This window comes from Ovis aries, chromosome 3 (assembly GCF_016772045.2).
Source record: "Ovis aries strain OAR_USU_Benz2616 breed Rambouillet chromosome 3, ARS-UI_Ramb_v3.0, whole genome shotgun sequence".
NCBI classification, from domain to species: domain Eukaryota; kingdom Metazoa; phylum Chordata; class Mammalia; order Artiodactyla; family Bovidae; genus Ovis; species Ovis aries.
This window is the reverse complement of record NC_056056.1, coordinates 214771387-214791898: the sequence shown is the minus strand read 5'-3', so window position 1 is coordinate 214791898 and position 20512 is coordinate 214771387. Positions and strand designations below refer to the sequence as shown.

Sequence of the window (20512 nt, the reverse complement as noted above, 5' to 3'; positions counted from 1 at the left end):
TGAGCTCCAAAATCACTGCAGATGGTGACTGCAGACATGAAATTAAAAGACGCTTGCTCCTTGGAAGAGCTATGACCAACCTAGATGGTGTATTAAAAGCAGAGACATCACCTTGCCAACAAAGGTCCATCTACTCAAAGTTATGGTTTTTCCAGTAGTCATGTATGGACATGAGAGCTGGACCATAAAGAAAGCTGAGCACTGAAGAATTGATGCTTTTGAACTGTGGTGTTGGAAAAGATTCTTGAGAGCCCCTTGGACTGCAAGAAGATTCAACCAATCCATCCTAAAGGAAATCAGTCCTGAATATTCATTGGAAGGACTGATGGCTGAAGCTCCTATACTCTGGCGACCTGATGCGAAGAACTGACTCACTGGTAAAGACCCTAATGCTGGGAAAGACTGAAGGCGGGAGGAGAAGGGGCTAAGAGGATGAGATGGTTGGATGGCATCACCACCTCAATGGAAATGAATTTGAGCAAGCTCCGGGAGTTGGGAAGCCTAACATGCTGCAGTCCAGGGGGTCACAGAGAGTCAGACACAACTGAGCATGAACACGCATTTTATGCATTATAAAAAAAGTGCTAATTTATGTTTATACACAGTGTGTATGGGCTTCCCGGAAGGCTCAGCAGTAAAGTATCCTCCCCTGGAGGAGGAATGGCAACCCACTCCATATTCTTACCTGGGAAACCCCATGGACAAAGGAGCCTGGCGGGCTACAGTCCACAGGATTACAGAGTCAGACAGGACTTAGCAGGTGAACAGTTCTGTTCAGTTGCTCAGCTGTGTCCAACTCTTTGCGACCCTATGGACTGTAGCACACCAGGCCTCCCTGTCCATCACTTCCAATGAGCAGTTGAACAACAACAATATTCACGTCATCTGAAGCAGAACTATATTCTGAAGAATTATCCTCTTCTGAGAAACCAGTAATATATATGTTGCTCAGACAATCAGAGAAAGTATCTGTATAAAATTCACCAAAAAATTTTTCTTCACTCAAAATTTTGTGACATGTCATTTTTTGAAAATTTTACACCTATAATATATACAAAGTTGGAGCAAAAACTTAATGGAGCAAAATGTGAATGATAATGACAATCGCGAATTGTATAATGAATCCATGATCAATATGAAGCTCTAACAACGTTACACGATGATATCAATTGTATCAAGTCTACAAACATGTCTCCAATCAACAACATTTTGGCAACAAAACATGTATTAAGACATCTTTAGTTAATAATGTGATAACTGCATGCAGGTGTAAGAAACACTACAGAGAAACCCATGCACTTTGCTCAGTTTCCTCCAATACTAACACTTTGCACAACTCTGATACTGCCACCAGGAAACTACATCCACTGATCTTCTTCAGATTTCTCCAGTTTTACTTGTACTAATCTGCATGCGAGTTTGCATTCATAGCTTTTCACCCCATTAATCACTAAGTACTTGAGGAATCGAATGCAAAATAAACAAATTAATTGTTTTTGCTTCTTAAATTATTGTGTACCAACTATCTCAATAATCTACTCTCTATTTTCATCATCAAATTCCATCCTCCAGAGAAAGCACTAACACACACAATGCTGATGCTTCTGTAGCACCACTGCAGCCAACTTTTCTTTAAGATTTATTTATTTTCTGGCTGTGCTGGGTCTCCCTTGCTGCATGCAGGCTTTCTCTAGTTGTGGAGAGTGGGGGCTATTCTCTAGTTGTGGTGCGCAGGCTTCTCTTTGCACTGGCATCTCCTGCTGCAGAGTACGGGCTCTAGGGCACCTGGGCTTCGGTAGCTACGGCACACTGGCTCAGCAGTGGTGGCTCTTAGGCTGCGGAGCACTGGCTCAGTAGTTGCGGCACAGGAGCTTACTTGCTCCGCGCCATGTGGGATCTTCCTGGACCGGGGATTTAACTGATGTCCCTTGCATTGTAAGGCGGATTCTTAACCACTGAAACACCAGGAAAGCCCGCTGCAGCCAGCTTTTTGAGGAAAATCCCCTTTCACGAACCCAGAATGAAGATTATGTCTTTTTCAACATAAAATAATTTCTGTATTCTCCAGAATTAAGATGAACTTTGCTTCTAAGGGTTAGCCCTCTGGACTGTCCCAGACAGTTCTATGCAAATAGAAAAATACCACTTACTTCTTACAGATCAAATGAAGAGCTATAAAAATAGTTCTCATACACTATCAACAAAACATGCAAAAAGCAACTATAAAACCACAACTATAAAATCTCTAGAAGAAAACACAAAAGAAATTCTTGGTGATCTTAGGTTAGGCTATGCTTTTTTAAAAACAATACCAAAAGCATGATTTAAAAAAAAACTGGTAAGTTCTATTTCTCAATTTAAAATATTCTGCTATTCAAGAAACACTGTTGAGGAGTTCCCTGGTGGCCTTGTGGTTAGGATTCTTGGCTTTCACAGCTGTGGCAGGGATTCAGTGCCTAGTTGTGGAACTGAGATCCTCCGAGTGGCGTGGCAAAAAAAAAAAAAAGACACTGTTAAGAGAATTAAAGATAAGCCCCAGAACAAGGCTGAGAAAAAAACATTTTCTCAATATGCATCTTATAAAGAACTTCTATTGTAAATACATGAGAAACTCTCAAAACTCAATATTAAGAAAACAACCCAATTTTTCAAATGGGCAAAAGTTTTTTTTAATAGGCAAAGAATTTAAGAGAGAATTCTCCAAAGTACATGGATGGCAAACAATACTCAGTACAATTAGTCACGAGGCAAATGTGAATTCAGAACACAACAAGATAGCAGTATATACCGATTGGGACAGTTTTCAAAGCAACACTGACAGGAACACACACCAGATAGGGAGGACTGAGGCTCACACACTACTGGAGGGAATGCCAGAAACCGCGGCACTGTCTTCCAGAGGGAACCGCACACTTTCCAGCACTCAACAATCCTGCTGCTCAGTATTCACAATGACACCTGTACATGAGCGCTTAAGCAGCTTTATTCATGATCGCCCAAACTAGAAATAGCTCACACGGTCTTCTGATGAGTGGATAAACAAACCGGTGTGTCCCAACAAAGGAATATTTGGCAATAAACAGAACTAAGTGCTGACACACGCCACAACAGGAATTAACCTCAAATGCACTCTGCCAAGTAAAGACATCGAACCCAAAGAGCCGCATACCATACAGTCCCATTTATGTGACACAGGTAAGTGACTGCCCAGGGCTACAGGAAATGCTTAGTTACCGAGGGGCATGATGGAGGTTCTTAGCGGATGAACCTATTCTACACCTTGACTGTGATCGTGTTCCACAACTGTGAAAAGTCACAGAATGCACACTAAACATGGGGGCTGTGAATATGCATAAAGTACACATTAATTGAAATAATTTAAAAAGAAATTTGGCAGTTTCTTATAAAGTTAAGAGGACCAAACAATTCCATGGCTAGCTATTTACTCAAAAGAATGATAATATCTACACCAAGACTTACAAGTGAATATGTGAAGTGAAAGTCACTCAGGCGTGTCTAACTCTGTGTGACCCCATGGGCTCCTCTGCCCATTGAGTTCTCCAGGCAAGAATACTGGAGTGGGCTGCCATTTCCTGCTCCAGTAAGTGAATACACAGAGCACTTACATTCATAACAACTGAGACACACAACAATACAGACGCCTCTCAAAACCATGCTGACCAAAGCCAGATACAAGGGAACATGGACTGTAAGAATATTTATGTGAAATTCCAGAGATGGCAGACTAATCTACAGTCACAGAAAGCAGATCAGTGACCGTCTCAGACAAGAGTGGAAGTCGACTGACAAGGGACACAAGGAAAATTCGGTGGTGACAAAAATGTTCTATATTTTTGCGGGTGACTTTTGACCGTGGTGTGCGGCTTGTGGGATCTTAGTTCCCTGAGCAAGGATCAAACCTGTGCTCTCAGCAGTGGAAGCACAGAGTCCTAACCACTGGACCACAAGGAAACTCCCTCAAAACGTTCTATATCTTGATTGAAGTAAAGATACTCCAAAGGGTGCATGCACTGGTCAAAACTCAAACTACATACTTAAAAAAGATGCAAGTTTATTATATATATAGTTAACAAAAACTGATTTTAAAACACAACGTTAATGAACACTTGACTCTTAGCATAACCCTATGGAATGAGCAAAAAACTCTCCAACAAAGAAGCTGAGGCTCAGAGAGAGAGTCTGTCCACACCCTGAGCACTGCCTGGACTGGAGCCAGTATTATTCCAATGAAATCTTCTTTCCTTATTATTTCACCTCACATAGTTACAGCTTGAAATTTACATCATTTGATCCACTCTTCCCTATTACTGGGATAAATTACTTGGCTTCAATCTGCTTAAAAACTATCCCAAAAACCAAACAAATGTGTGATCCAGGAGAGAGGTGAAGGGCAACATCTATAAAAGTCACTGTGGGGACAAGTGACAACATTCAAATATTGATATATTACAGAATTACTGTTATTTTCTTAAATGTGAATATGCTGATGCGGTCATGTGGGAGAGGGTCCCTATTCTTAGGAAGCGCATGGCAAAGTATTTCAGGATAAAAGTATCACATTGCCAGCTTACTTTCTAATGGTTCATCAAAAAAGAAAACATGAAGTAGAATGTTAACAACTGCTGAATCTAAACTAAAGGTATGCAAGGCTCACCTACATTTGTCTTTGAACTTCACTGTAGGTTTGAAACATTTCTAAGTATAATGAAAAAAGATCTGAAGCTTTACAATTTTTTTATCATTTACAAATTATTTTACTTTGTGAACATTTAGTATATTAATGTTTAGCCACTTGAGATGAAATTTCCAAGAAAAAAAATTTATAAAATCAAATACTAGAAACAGTTTTGAATCGAACACTTTTAAATCTATGAGTGAAAACTATAAAAGCCAGTCTTCCCCTGGTAGTTCAGTGGAGAGGAATCCGCCTGCCAATGCAGGGGACACAGGTTCCATCCTTGGTCTGGGAAGATCCTAAATGCCTCCGAGCCTAAGCCCGTGCACCACAATTCCCCAGCCTGTACTCTAGAGCTCACAAGTCACTGCTGTGGAGCCAGCGTGTTGCAGCTGCTGCAGCCCATGCACCCAGAGCCCGTGCTGGCAGTAAGAGAAGCCACTGCAATGACAAGCCCGTGCGCTGCAACGAGGGGCAAAGCCACCGGGACCCAGAGAAGCTGAAATACGCAAAACCTGAATAAAACGACTTCCTAAACTAGGCATGCCAACTTTTAAGTGTGAAAAGAATGATACAACTTGAAAATAACAATTTGGCAACTATTATGGAATGACTGACTCAGGCAAAGCACCCTGCAAGGATTAAAATGGGTGAAATTTTGATGGTAAACAGGACGTTTACATAGCATTTCCCAACCAGTTACAAGGGAAAAACAGTAAATTCACAGCGGAGAGAGCTGGCAGACACCATCTCAAACCAAGCAATGAAAGTTAATAATAACCATCGCCATCGGACTAAGCGACATCACGTGACTCTTGATCTGCTGCCCTAAGGACACACCGCTCCTTTAGCACTCCTGCCAAAACACGGGACCTCAATCTCATCAAGAGAGTGCATACAACAAACCCATATTGAGGGACAGTCTCAATTTCCAAAGGTCAAGGTTACGAAAGACAAAGACTGAAAAACTACTCTAGGCTAACAGAGCCGAAAGAGATCCAACAGCTAAATGCAACACCTGATCCTACATTAAAAACCCAAGCCACCAAAATAATTTCTAAAATAGTACTGAATTTAAAATCAGAAAAATCTATAAATTACACATTAACATCTACAGACCTTATTCAGTAGTAACTTCCTGATTCGGATAACTGTACTATGGCTATGTAAGAAAACGTCTGTGTTTAAGGCACAGCAGTACAGTGTATAGTGTTAGTCACTCAGTCGTGTTCGACTCTTTGCAACCCCACGGGCTGTAGCCCGCTAGGCCCTTCTGTCCATGGGACTCTCCAGGCAAGAATACTGGAGTGGGTTGCCATCCCCTTCTCCAGGGGACCTTCCTGACTGGGGATAGAACCGGCGTCTCCTGCACTGCAGACAGACTGTTTACCATCTGAGCTACAGGGAATTCCTTTTTAAGGCATAGAAACACTGATACATTTAGAAGTGAGGGGTATCGTGTCTGCAACTTACTCTCAGGGAACAGACAGGTAGTTCTTAGAGGCAGAGGTGGTGTGATGGGTAAATGGGTCAGCAGGTACAAATCTCCCTTCATAAGGTAAGTCCCGGGGATGTGATGTACAATATGGTGACTATAGTCAACAATACTGTGTTGTATTGATGTGTATGTGAAAACTGCTAAGAGAATAGATCTTAAAAAGTTCTCTTTGCAAGAAAAAAAAATTGTAACTATATGTGGTATTGCATGCTAGCTAGGCTTGTTGCAGCGATCAGCCCTTAATATATACAAATATGGAATCATTATGCTGTTCACTTGAAACTAACATAATGTTATATGTCAATTGCATTTCAATTTTTAAAAAGTACAGATAAGTTGACACATAAGAAACACTAAGCAGTGCCTGGAGCACCCACAGTGGGCACCAAATTCATGTCAGTTTTTGTCATGAAATGTAAGATAAAAATTGACTATGACGTTCAAGACGAGACTTCAAACATAGTAATGAGAAGTCTAATGAACAAAAACACTAATCATATCTTGGGTAGAAAAAAAATCTTTCTGTCCATGGCTGTTATGATAGTAAGCAACTAAAAATAGAACCTCAATGCTCCATTGAGGATTGGTTAAATAAAATCAGGCCATAAATGCTCCGAAGCTATTAAAGTCACAATGTATGCTATGAAAGGGCATTCTACATCGTGTATTATTGTTAACTGAATAAAACAGGAATCAGAATAGTACGTAAAAGTATGAGCCCATGTTTATAAAATATTTAATACACGCACATATCCTTCTTTGCGGGGCAAGGGGTGCAGACTCCCTCAGATGCTTTGGGGTTCCTGCAGGATGGACAGCAGTGGCAGCGGTGGTGGGGGGAGGCTGAAGTCTTCCTATTAATCCCCCTAATTTCTGCTCCTCCAAATGCAAGAGTTTGCTTTGCATCGAGGCTTCTTGTTGTGACCTAACTGCTTTTTCACACTAGCCTGGTAACCCTTGTGTTTCCTAAACTACAATCCCAAGAATGGGGATTAACGCAGTGCATCTTTTCAGGCAAGATGTGTCAGGATACAGACTTAATTCACACGGGAGGAGAGAAAGGGGGCAGGGGCAGGTAAAACAGTCAGATTACCTCCCCAAAATTTTTGTACAGCCAGGAAAGAGATAAGACAAACAAATAAGTGAAGGAAATACTCCTTTCTATGGAGCTATTACTTCCCTAAGCATGGGGAACTGTGATTAGAAAGAACATATCACACTGCTGGGCTTCCCTGGTAGCTAGTTGGTAAAGAATCCGCCTGCAATGCAGGAGAACCCGGTTTGATTCCTGGATCAGGAAGATCTGCTGGAGAAGGGATAAGCTACCCACTCCAGTATTCTGGCCTAGAGAATTCCATGGACTGTATAGTCCACAGGGTCGCAAAGAGTAAGGCACAACTGAGCGACTTTCACATCACACTGATAGCTATCCTGTTTGTACATAAAATCTCATTACAGAAGGATCAGAGTCCCATTTAAGTAGTAGTCTTCAGTTCAGTTGCTCAGTCATGTCCAACTCTTTGCGACCCCATGGACTGCAGCACGCCAGGCCTCTCTGTCCATCACCAACTCCTGGAGTTTACTCAAACTCATGTCCATTGAGTCAGTGATGCCATCCAACCACCTTATCCTCTGCCATCCCCTTCTCCTCCCACCTTTAATCTTTCCCAGCATCAGGGTCTTTTCAAATAAGTCAGCTCTTCCCATCAGGTGGCCAAAGTATTAGAGCTTCAGCTTCAACATCAGTCCAGTTTCAGCTTCAACATCAGCTACACTATCAGTAGTAGTCTTCCAGATCACTAAATGCTAACAGAAAGAATCTAAGAACTGGAGAGTTTCAAACAGTCAGCATGATAAGCAAGAGTAAACCTAAAACTTTAATGATAAAAAGGGCACATTTCTGGGCCCAGATTTTCATTTTCATCGTCCTAAACAGGAAGCTAAAACAAGGAGCGACTGGCAATCCTAGGGATGGGGTCACTGCCACCCCACCTCCCAACAACCAGAAGGGGAAGAAGAGTGAAGAGGACTGCCAGCACAAAACAGGGAGGAAAATTTGGAAACTGACTCCTTTAAAAAGCTGGGAAAGGGTTGTCCCACAATGCACCTCTTCAGTAAGGCACTAAAATGTTAACATGGGAGGAATTGAGGATTCTTCTTATATTGCATATTATTCATGAAAAAAATTTTTTAAACATTCATTCTTTTCCACCATTCTCTTGAGCCTCCTAGAGAGCTCTCTTCCTCTCATTCCAGGAGAATGCAGTTTTAGCCACTCCCTCTTCCTCTCTCCAATAGCCTTCTCTAATGTCATCTCTTGCTTCTGCTGCTGTTGAGTGGCTGCTAAGTCACGTCCAACTCTGCAACCCCATGGGCTGCAGCATGCCAGGCTCCTTCCTCTGTTCTCCACTATCTCTGAGAGTTTGCTCAAATTCATGTCCACTGAGTCGGTGATGCTATCTCTAGCCTCTTCAAATCACCAACCCAATGGCTGTTTTCAACTATAATTTCCCTGTACTTCCCTGAAACACTCAGCAATGCAGACCCTAGAACTGCGCAAGCATCCTGTAACCACGCACAGGCAGCTGCCTGAGCACCTAAGGACATCGTCATTGAGCAGCACACCTGCCACGATCCTCCAAACCCCATGTTCTAGGACAAGCCACACCGTTTTTTAGTGCAGCGTCCCATCACTTGCAGCCCCAAACATCCTCACCCCATACCACCTTCCTGATGCACCCGACGCCATCATCCAGTTCCACTCAGAGCCCGCGACAAAGGTCTCTTCCTGTCCCCACTGCCTGCAGCATTTTATACCCACTCCACTCCTAGAGTGAAGCCTAGATGTCAAAACATGTAGTACTCAGGACATTCTTTGTCTAAAACTTTAAGATCATTCATGTCTAAAATTTCAGTGCCTGAATAAAAAAGATCCACACAGTGGGTCTGGCATTCCAGGCCTGCCGCAGCATTCTGCCTCCATTTTTCAGTGGCCCTCCACAGAAGAGAACTCTGATCTCCTTGCACTGACTTCCTCACTGTGACCCCCTCCCAGCCCGGCCTGCTCCCGGCAGCACTTAACTCAGGACCCCAGAGGCCTCTGAGCTCCTGCAGCCATGGCTGCCCCCAGCCAGCCACCCTTTCCTCCCCCACAACTACTCCAATCCCCCAGGGCAGCAGCAGAACCGCACCCAGTCCCTTAGCTCCGCAATCATTCCGGGAAAGTCAGTATTAATAAAAGTGACAACAGAGAAAGGAGACTGCCTGGGATTTCAGATTCCACTCTTCTTTGTAATTTCACTACCACTTTAGATTTCTGAAACATGCAACTCTAAAGTACAGTTATATGTAATGAGGAGAGGTGCTCCATCAAAAGTGATGAAAATCTAGCTATATGGACACAGGTATTCTCAACACTGTTACAACGTTCCCCTCCCAATCCCCAACACTCAATAAGGAAAGCTGGGGTGTCTGCTTCAACAGCACAATGGAAAATAGGACAGAAAAGGGCTTTCAGAATCAATGTGTGGAATACTAACCCAAATCAATATCAGCCTAAGAGTGAAAAAAAATAAAATCCCTTAATCCTGACACAAGCGAAGTTTCTCTAAGTCACCTTTCCCCTATCTAAGTGTCCCCTAGACAAAGAAATGATAATAAAAACTGTCTCTCACACCTAGAAAACTCTGCATACACAACCTTTCAGGGAAATAAAAGAGACACAATGGGGGTGGGGGAGAAAAGATTTGCTAAAGTAGATTTGCTAATTTAACACATTTTCTGTCAAGCAAATCAACTGTCCTCAGTGCATTGTTGTTGAAACAATGACCACTCAGGGAGTGGTGTTCATCAAAAGCAACTGCCTACAGAAAAACACCCTCCCCTCAACCAGACTGCTCACAGCACTCTCAGCTGTAAGAACTTACCCCATTCTTGGCAATTATTAACGGAAGGTGATTTGAAGGTTCAACATTAGAACGATAATAAACAGTTTAGAATAACCATGGCCCCATCAGTGCCTGTTTGCACTTACTTGCAGATCACGGGGGAGCACAGAAGGGTGCAGGGTCTGTGGTGACGTTCAGTCCCAGGGCCACACGTCACCCGAAGAAAGCCCAAGCGGCTGTTGTTGACGTTCGGTCTCTAAGTCATGCCCGACTCTGCGACCCCATGGGCTGTATGCAGCACCCCAGACTCCTCTGTCCTTCACCATCTCCAGGAGTTTGCTCAAACTCAAGAGGCTGGGCTGGGGCCAAAGCTGAAGTGACTGTGACAGTGAGATGCACAGGACAGGACATATGTTCAGTGCCCATCTTCCAGGCCACACAAGGTCAGGGCTCCAAACGGCGCCTTCCGAACGTCTCTATAGAAACCGCATGCGCTGGGTGTGTGGATGATCGACATCACTGAGTCACGGCCGGAAGGGCCCGACTCCACACCCGGAGGCCCGCAGTGTGTGACAGCTCAGACCGCCACCACGCAACCTTTCCTGCCAACTAAAATGATGCCCACTGTGAATCCACTACGCCCGAGGTGCCACCAGAGCCGAGGCCACACAGAAGGCCCAGGCTCTGCCTAAATTACACACCTCGTACTGCCTGAGGAGCTCGGTGCCCGCACATGGGCACACACACACACACTGTCCGCATGCACACGCGGGACCGCAAGCACACTCACCACCCCCTGCTTCATTCCCGCGAGAGGGCTGAGAGAGGGCTGAGAGAGGGCCTCCTTCAGGTATGCACGGCGTCGGAGCTCCCTCTCCACAGCCCCCCAACATGGCACGGGTGGCATCGCGGCTCCCTCTAGACAGCCCACCAACTTGTCCTCTTCCCCTAAATGATTTTGGGTGGGGCAGGTGTGTAAGGGTGTGTGCATGTAGGGGTGTGTTTGAGTATCAGTCACTCAGTTGGGGCAGGTGTGTAAGGGTGTGTGTATGTACGGGTGTGTTTGTGTATCAGTCACTCAGTTGTGTCCGACTCTTCGCGACCCCATGGGATGAAACCTGCCAGGCTCCCCTGTCCATGGAATTCTCCAGGCCAGAATACTGGAGTGGGTAGCCGTTTCCTTCTCCAGAGGATCTTCCCAACCCAGGGATCGAACCCGGGCCTCCTACATTGCAGGTGGATTCTATACCAGCTGAGCCACCAGGGACGCCCTAAGAAAAGAATTAACAAAGGATCTGTTTCCCAGATAGAAACAGAATAGAAAGGGAAAGACTAGAGATCTCGTCAAGAAAATTAGAGATACCAAGGGAACATTTCATGCCAAGATGGGCTCGATAAAGAACAGAAATGGTATGGACCTAACAGAAGCAGAAGATATTAAGAAGAGGTGGCAAGAATACACAGAAGAACTGTACAAAAAAGATCTTCATGACCCAGATAATCACGATGGTGTGATCACTCACCTAGAGCCTGACATTCTGGAATGTGAAGTCAAGTGGGCCTTAGGAAGCATCAATATGAACAAAGCTAGTGGAGGTGATGGAATTCCAGTTGAGCTATTTCAAATCCTAAAAGATGATGCTGTCAAAGTGCTGCACTCAATATGCCAACACGCAATGGCACCCCACTCCAGTACTCTTGCCTGGAAAAATCCCATGGACAGAGGAGCCTGGTAGGCTACAGTCCATGGGGTTGCAAAGAGTCGGACACGAGCAACTTCACTTTCACTTTTCACTTTCATGCACTGGAGAAGGAAATGGCAACCCACTCCAGTGTTCTTGCCTGGAGAATTCCAGGGATGGCGGAGCCTGGTGGGCTGCCATCTATGGGGTCGCACAGTCGGACACAACTGAAGCGACTTAGCAGCAGCAGCAGTGGCCACAGGATTAGAAAAGGTCAGTTTTCTTCCCAATCCCAAAGAAAGGCAATGCCAAAGAATGCTCAGACTACCGCACAATTGCACTCATCTCAAAAGCTAGCAAAGAAATGTTCAAAATATTCCATGCCAGGATTCAGCAGTACATTAACCATCAGATGTTCAAGCTGGATTTACAAATGGCAGAGGAACCAGAAATCAAATTGCCAACATCCACTGGATCACTGAGAAAGCAAGAGACTTCCAGAGAAACATCTACTTGACTATGCCAAAGCCTTTGACTGTGTGGACCACAGCAAACTGGAAAATTCTGAAAGAGATGGGAATACCAGGCCACCTGACCTGCCTCCTGAGAAATCTGTATGCAGGTCAGGAAGCAACAGTTAGAACTGGACATGGAACAACAGACTGGTTCCAAATTGGGAAAGGAATACATCAAGGCTGTATATTGTCAGCCTGCTTATTTTACTTATATGCAAAGTACATCATGCGAAATGCCAGGCTGAATGAAGCACAAGCTGGAATCAAGATTGCCGGGAGAAATAGCAATAACCTCAGATATGCAGATGACACCACCCTTATGGCAGAAAGTGAAGAGGAACTAAAAGGCCTCTTGATGAAAGTAAAAGAGTGAAAAAGTTAGCTTAAAACTCAACATTCAGAAAACTAAGATCATGGCATCTGGTCTATCACTTCATGGTAAATAGATGGAGAAACAATCTAAACAGTGACAGACTATTTTGGGGGGCTCCAAAATCACTGCAGATGGTGACTGAAGCCATGAAATTAAAAGACGCTTGCTCCTTGGAAGAAAAGTTATCACCAACCTAGACAGGAAATTAAAAAGCAGAGACATTACTTTGCCAACAAAGGTCCGTCTTGTCAAAGCTTTGGTTTTTCCAGTAGTCATGTATGGACGTGAAAGTTGGACTATAAAGAAAGCTGAGTGCCGAAGAATGGATGCTTTTGAACTGCGGTGTTGGAGAAGACTCTTGAGAGTTGCTGGGAGTGCATGGAGATCCAACCAGTCAATCCTAAAGAAAATCAGTTCTGAATATTCATTGGAATACTGGAAGGACTGATGCTGAAGCTGAAACTCCAATACTCTGGACACCTGATGCATAGAACTGACTCATTCGAAAAGACCCTGATGCTGGGAATGATTGAAGGCAGAAGGAGAAGGGGATGACAGAGGATGAGATGGTTGGATGGCATCACCAACTTGATGGACATGCGTTTGAGTAAACTCCGGGAGTTGGTGATGGACAGGGAGGCCTGGCGTACTGCAGTCCATGGGGTTGCAGAGAGTCAGACATGACTGAGCGACTGAACTCAACTGTTTTCCCAGGCTGATGATGGCAAACTCAGCATAAATAAATCCCTTCAACCCTACACAAAAAAACATTACATCCAGAACGGGACTGCCTATGGGGAGGAGTCCCCCCCACCTCAGGGCCCAGTGTTCTTCAGGGACAGGAGGCACCACCGCCACACACGCGGCAGTGGTCAGCACTGAATACCTTGGTGCAACAAGGCTGGGAGAATCCTGAGCTCAGTACCACCATCTGAAGACTCCTATCTAAATCAAAGAAAGAGAATTCCAGAGTTTTCCAGAATAAACAAGTTCATTTTCCAGAATAAATAAGTATTTGTTAGAGGCTCCTGTAGAGAGGACAATATAAAAGCATTCAAGGAACAGAGTCCCGTGAAACAGGAAAATACAGGCAAGGGGGGCACAGCTGCCTGGAAAGCTTCGCCATCAAACTTAGGACAGCCCCAGACCAGAACCTTTACCCGCCTCCATTCAAAGTTCTACGTGTTGAACGATATTCAATTTAAGTGAAAAAATAGAAGTGAAGGGAAAAAACACAATTTAAGACCTTCACCTTCCTGAGTTTCTCATAATCTCAAAATACAAAATCTTAGTTTGAAAGGACCTCGAAGACAGCGGAAGCATCAATTAAGCTACCTTCAATGTAATGTATTTGCAGACAGGATTTCCACAGAAAGACAAATTCATACAATCTATGAAGACATGAAGTGTGGATGTGCTGCATTAATTTGGTACGGAATTAATTTCTAAGACAGGGACCCCAACACAGCGTATCAAAAAAGAAAGTGAAACTGTTAGTGACTCAGTTGACTCTTTTTTTGGCGACCCCATGGACTGTAACCTGCCAGGCCCCTCTGTCCATAGGATTTTCCAGGCAAGAATATTGGAGTGGGTTGTCATTCCCTTCTCCAAGGGATCTTCCCAACCCAGGAATCCAACCCGGGTCCTCTGGCTTTGCAGGCAGATTCTTTACTGTCTGAGCCACCTGGCCCTAACCAATGAGCTCAGGAAAACTTTTTGGATCAGTTACCTGTGCCGTGCATGCTGAGAAACATCTCAGGGGAATCGCAGCACTTTGGCCAGGGGAACATCCTAGAAATCACCTAGTCCAGAACTGTCTTTTTATAGATAGGGCATCTGAAGCCAAATGATCTGCCTAAGACCGCAGCACCAGGTAGTGACAGACGTGGGTCCACAGTCCAGGTTTCTGGCTCTCTGCATGATTCCTTTGACAAGTACCTTCAATCCCATCAGCTATATCTAAGGCCATCTAGTTAGAAACTGTGCCTTCTGTCCCCCTGGACTCTGTCCACACCCACTTTTTATCTAAACCACCGTGCGCACTGGCAGTTTCCCAGCAATGCCAGAGCTCCTCATTCTTACCCCCAACCCACCACACCACAAGAAGCCAGCCCCTAAAAAAAAAACAAAACTGGAATTCAACCCTCAGCCTCTCCCGATCAAAGGGCAGACAGTCGGTTGAACCAAATGCTTCCATGTTGCCAAGTCGTATTTTGGGCTTCCTCACTGTGTTCCAGAAAATTAAGCAAGACCGAACTGAACTTCCATGGTAAAGCAAGCCACATAAGTTGTCCTTCAGAGATGAGAGAATACTGCCCTTTCCACAACTGGAGAATCTCTAACTACCCTTTTAAGCTTCTCGAACAGGCAAATGAAGATGAAGACAACAACTTCCCCTTTAAGACCCTGGTATAAGCAGAATGGGATCTAGGGTTCACCTTGGAGGGAGTTACACTCTGAGGGAGCAGTCCCCCCTTTCAGGTTTCAAGATCTGTTATTCACATCCTGTTCTTGGGCTTTCCTCCTCAGAGAAGGAGCATATCCTGAGTCTTCAGGAGACACTGATCATCTGATATTTTCCGTTCAATAGTTCATTGTAACTAACTACTAATTTTTGCACCATGCAGCATGTGGGTTCTCTGACCAGGAATCTACCTGACACCCTGCAGTGAAGCGCAGGGACCACTGGACCGCTAGGGAAGTCCCACAAACTACTAGTTCTTAAATAATTTTAAGTCCCCTATTTCCTTCAGTCCTGCTCAAATGCCATCTTCTCAATGAGGCCACCCACACCTTTGCAATCCCATGCACTGTAGCCTACCAGACTCCTCTCTGTCCATGAGATCTCCCAGGCAAGAGTACTGGAGTGGGGTGCCATTGCCTTCTCCAAGGGATCTTCCCGACCATTTCAGGGGATCAAACTCAAGTCTCCTGCACTGCAGGTAGATATTCCTTACTGTCTGAGCCACCAGAGAAACCCCTCCCACACCTAATCACCTTATTTTAAATTGTAACAACCCACCGCCCCAACTTGGCCCTCTCTGTGCCAATTTATTATCATCTGTCTCCTTCCACTAAAGGAGGGGTGTTTGTGTTATATTCACACCTGTATCTCCAGCACTTCATATACTGCATCTAGCACACAGTAGATGCTAAGCATTTGCTGAAAGAACCAAATGAAATCATTTGTCCCTCTGCATTCGGCAGAATACGGGTCCTTTAAGATCTGTATTTTAAGATCCTTTAAAAGGATCTTTTGTACCCCACGTTTTTAAGAGCCCAAGAGCTCTAGATCTGCACTGTGAGATCTTGGCCACTCCTAGGCCCAGCCTTTCGCTTTATACATAATGAAAACTAAAGTGGAAGCTGTGTGACACAGCAGCACCAGCAAAGAGGCTGAGATCCAGGGGAGAGTCTGTGCAAGAAACCCAGCCTGTCTAAACTTCCAGTTTCCTCATCTGCAAAACTGCTAATTCCCAGTAATGATTAATGATGACGATGGATAAAATGAGAAAACATTTGGGAAATGTACAAAGTGCTATACAAGTGTCCTTCACCGTTAGGCTACTTGACCTGCCGAAGGTCACAGAGGCAGTAGTAGCAAAACAAGCATAAGAATTCAAGTTTTCTAACTCGGATCCAGGGCATCTCATGTCATGAAACTAGCCTCTGGTTCCCCTATTCAAAGCCAACTTAAATCTTTCATCTAGTTCAAGGCCTTCTAACTTTGGATGGTTGGAGTTGCTTTCAAAATTTGGTGAAAGTGACAGGAAAGTACATGCATGTACACCAATACAAAATCTCCCGTAACCCGTCCTTGGGCCCCGGGCCCAGAGAACGAAGGCTGATGTGCCAATAAGTTTCTCTCAGCACGTTTTTCTATCACTTATTTTCATAATTATGAATAATATTTATGAATAAACATAATAATGCTCTGTAATTCATGCCTAAGGATTCAACCCAAAGGATTCGTTCTCAAAGCAGAAAGCTCGGGGAAAAAAAAGTACACGGGACTTTTAGTAATAAAAATCAGATTATTTTGATCATGTTGCCATTGTATGAACCAGGTAATTCTACATGACCATTTTCAAATAATCACACAGAGGCCCCATGGTTTCTTCTCTGGAGAAAATATACCCAAAATGTTTATAATGGAATTTCTCCCTGCAACCCTATATCCATCACAATTAACTCCAGACAAGACCACTGAAGATGGTCTATCCTCCCTTAACCGCAGTCTAGTTAAGTATGATGCTATTCACTGTAAAGAGCACTTGTTAGGGGAAAAAAGAAAACCAGTACTAAATCTTCAGGAAGGTCAATTCACCATTCTTCATTCTCTAATCAGGACAAAACATAGCCAGCTTAGTCCACTGGAATGTTAAACAATCATAGAAAACTTGATATAAGTGAAGTGGTCCCGAATTTGATAATCCTGAGGCAAAGGAGTGTGCCATGAGCTTCTTTGGTAATCCATCCAGTTAAGCAGCTAGTAACAGATGTTTCATAATACCAACCACTGAATTCAGTATCATTAACCTACAGTTGTCCAGCTACACACAGCTCAGTCTCCTCATCTGGAAAATTAAAACGGGCCACAAATACGCTGTGAACGTGTTTGGGAATTTCTAAGTAACAGTTTTTATCCCTGAGTGGTGAGATTATGGGTGATTTAATTCTCTTACCTATATTTTGCTATAATTTTCAAGTTTTATATTGTGATTATGCACTGCTTTTTAAAACCACAAATTTTGAACTTAAAATATGTCTTCACATTTGCAGATTTTTGATCTGATGACTGCAGAACCCCTATCTGAGGGGCAGCAATACAGATGTCCCTAAACACAACCCAAAACACAAGAATCTAGTATACTCACTCTTCTAATTAAATCCTGCACACTCAAGGCTAATTACCAGAGGAAAAAGGTTTTCTTACATGCAAAAATAAAAATATCCATGCTTTGGGGACCAGTTAAATGGAAGGTCTTGACCTCTTACAGAATTGCACCATGAATGCTCCTAACCTGTCAGCTATCTAAGAGATTGCCTTGTTTTAGATAAACAGAAGCCAAGTCCTTGAAGATTCTGCTTCCTAAATTTTCTTAAATCCATGGGTTCAGTTTGGTTGTCAAGGGTAAGATGAGTACTTTCCCACAGCTGAAAACTAGTTTCCTAAAAAAGCTGATATCCAACTTCTACCACTTGGTATTATTCATTTCTATCTTTTAAACTTACATTAAATTAAGATTATAGGGTCCTTCCAGTCGTCCTAACAGGTACAACTCAGTATTAGTACTGTTTTTTGTTTGTCTGTTTTTAAGATTCTTCCAGTGCATCATAAACTGTAATCAAGTGATCCTTCTTCAACCTTTCAGAATGGTAAATTATTAGATTAAAAACAAACAAAAAAATCACCTAACCAAAATAAATTTATTTCTTAGAGAATCAAAACTGATCATGTTCTCAGTAAGTTCTGCACTCTCAGAATCAAATTTGCTAGAAACCTAAAACTTACTTTGAAATTTTAAATTTCTGATAATTAGTGAAAACTTAAACCTGTATTCATCAAATTCATCAAAACATATTCATGTGAAAAAGATTACAGAAGAATTGCAGGAGTAAGTCATTATTACTTAGCCATCGACTGAACATCTCCAAATTATAGAGGTATGGATGACCACCATAATACGTACAAGCTGAATTCCAAATATTCATTCGTATATACTTCAAACAGCATACACGTTAACTACAACCACCAAAAAGTGTCACTTCCAAGAAATACTGGGATCCGAAGCGAAAACACTCATCTCAAGTGGCCCTGATTTCACCTGTAGCAACGATTTTTCACTTCTGTTATACATACAAATTGGACCTCTCAGATCAGGTTACATTTCCTTTTGGAATTAAAGCAGCTAATACTTAGAAACCACAGATTTATTTCTTAGAACATAAGCCGTTATTTATAAATTACTCTAGATTTCTGTAACAATTTAGGACAAAATTAGTTACCTCTTGTTTTTTTTTTTCCCAATCAACCAAATCGGAATATTTGGATTTTTGAAAGATGAAGTTTTCTCCACAGTGTTTTTAGACGGGGCTCGTGAACTCTAACCTGTAATTCAGCACCGCCTCAGTTTTATCACATTTCAGGGAGAAAATGGGGCAGGGGCAAGTTTAGCGGCACCACGACGGCATTGTCACCACAACACCTCCCACCGCAGCCACCATTTTGAGCAGCAGAATTAAAGTGCTGAGGATTTTGACCAACTAAAAGGAAACACGGGGTCTTCGGGACAGTTGTGGAGCAAGTCCTGACGCTCAGCATTCCCTAATCTGCCGTTTCTCCCCCTCAGTCCGCGGGAACCGCCGTCCCACTCACATTTTTAGAAAAAGCCGTGCTCGTCCGAGTCACGTCCCAACTTTGAGAACGGCGTGCGGCGCCGGGCCCCCGCACCCGAGGCTGCCGCATTGTCGTCGCCGCCGCCGCCGCCCGCCCGCCCGGCGGCCCGCACCCTCCCGGCTGCCGCCGGGCGCGCCCCCCGCGGGCGGCGGACCCACGGCCCCCGCTCGCCGGCCCGGCCGCGCCGGCCTCGCACCTTTGTCCGGGGCCGCGGCACCGACCGGCCGCGCGCTCGGCCCCAGGCGGCCGGGGGAGGGGTCGGGGCGCCGGCCGGGGGCGCCCGCCCGCCAGCCCGCCGGGCCCCACAAAGCCCGCCGCCCGCTACGCGGACCGCCCGGCCCCGCGCTGCGCCCGCCGGGACGCCGCCCGGAGTAACGGCCCAACTTTCCCCGCCGCCCGGGTCCCCGCCGCCCGGACCCCGACCCCCGCCCGCCCACCCGGGCCGGCCGGGAGCGCTCCTCGCGCTCAGCCCCCCGCTCAGTCCCTCGCAGCCAGCCGCTCGGAGGTCCCCGCGCGCCGCCGCCCCGACCCCCCACCCGGGTCCCGAACCCCCGGCCCGGCCCGGCCCGCGCACCTCGATCTCGAAGTCCGGCAGGCGGAACGCCGTGCGGAAGAGCGAGCAGAAGTGCGCGATGGCCGGCACTTCCCACCACGAGCGCAGCTCGCCCAGCCCGGCCGCGCCGCCCTCCTCGGGGCGCATCTCCGGCCGCGCCGCCGCCTCCGCGCCCGCCGCCCGCCCGCTCCCGGAGCCGCTCCGGCCGAGCTACCGCGGCGGCTGCCCCGGGCCCATCGCGCCGCGGCCCGGCCGCCCAGCCCGCACAATGTCGCCGCGGCTCGCGGGGAACAGATGGGCCGGGGGCGGGCGGGGGCGGGGCCTCGGCACAACAACAACCCCGCCCCCGCCCCCGCCCGCCGCCCGCGGGCCGCGCTCGGGCGGGGGAGGGGCGCCCGAGGGCCGGGGGGCGGGGCTGCCGTCGAGCACCGCCCCCCAGCCCCGCCGGGCCCCGCCCCCACGTGGCCGGGGGTCGCGCCCCTCTGAGGCCGGCGGGCTGCGCCTCGCTGGGCTGCGCCCACGTGGGTCCCGGGCGGCGGACCCCACACCCAGGCAGAGCCCGCGGCCTCCCGTCCCTCCCCGGCCGGGGGAGACCTCCCCTTCGCCGTCCGCGGTGCGCGGGGTGCTGCGTGGGGGTGGGGGTGGTTCCCCCTGGCCCGGGGGCCGCCTGCGCTCCGGTCCTGTCCGGTCCCGGGCGCAGCTGCTCGGGGATCCGCGTGGGGACCTCTGAGCGCGGACGCCCGCCGGACTGGCCGGCGTAGTGGCCGCACTCAGCTGGGATGTTATGGAGTGCGGCTCCGGTTTATTCCCTCCCTCGTTTTATTCCCATCAATTTAGTAACCTGGTTTTTTTCTTTATAAGCCAGCATTTAAAAAAAAAAAATCTTAAAGAACATGTGTATTTAACTA

General features: G+C 45.9%; 1 protein-coding gene across 1 annotated transcript in view; it reads right to left on the bottom strand.

Annotated features, from left to right (window-relative positions):
• Positions 1-19871, bottom strand: part of LOC101117325 (chromatin remodeling regulator CECR2) — a 118046-nt gene extending 98175 nt beyond the window's left edge. Inside the window, exon 1 of the mRNA XM_027968051.3 lies at positions 19626-19871. Coding sequence (XP_027823852.1) covers positions 19626-19751 — 126 coding nt within the window. The 5' untranslated portion in view covers positions 19752-19871. The remainder of the gene's footprint in view (positions 1-19625) is intronic.
• Positions 19872-20512: the final 641 nt, after the last annotated feature.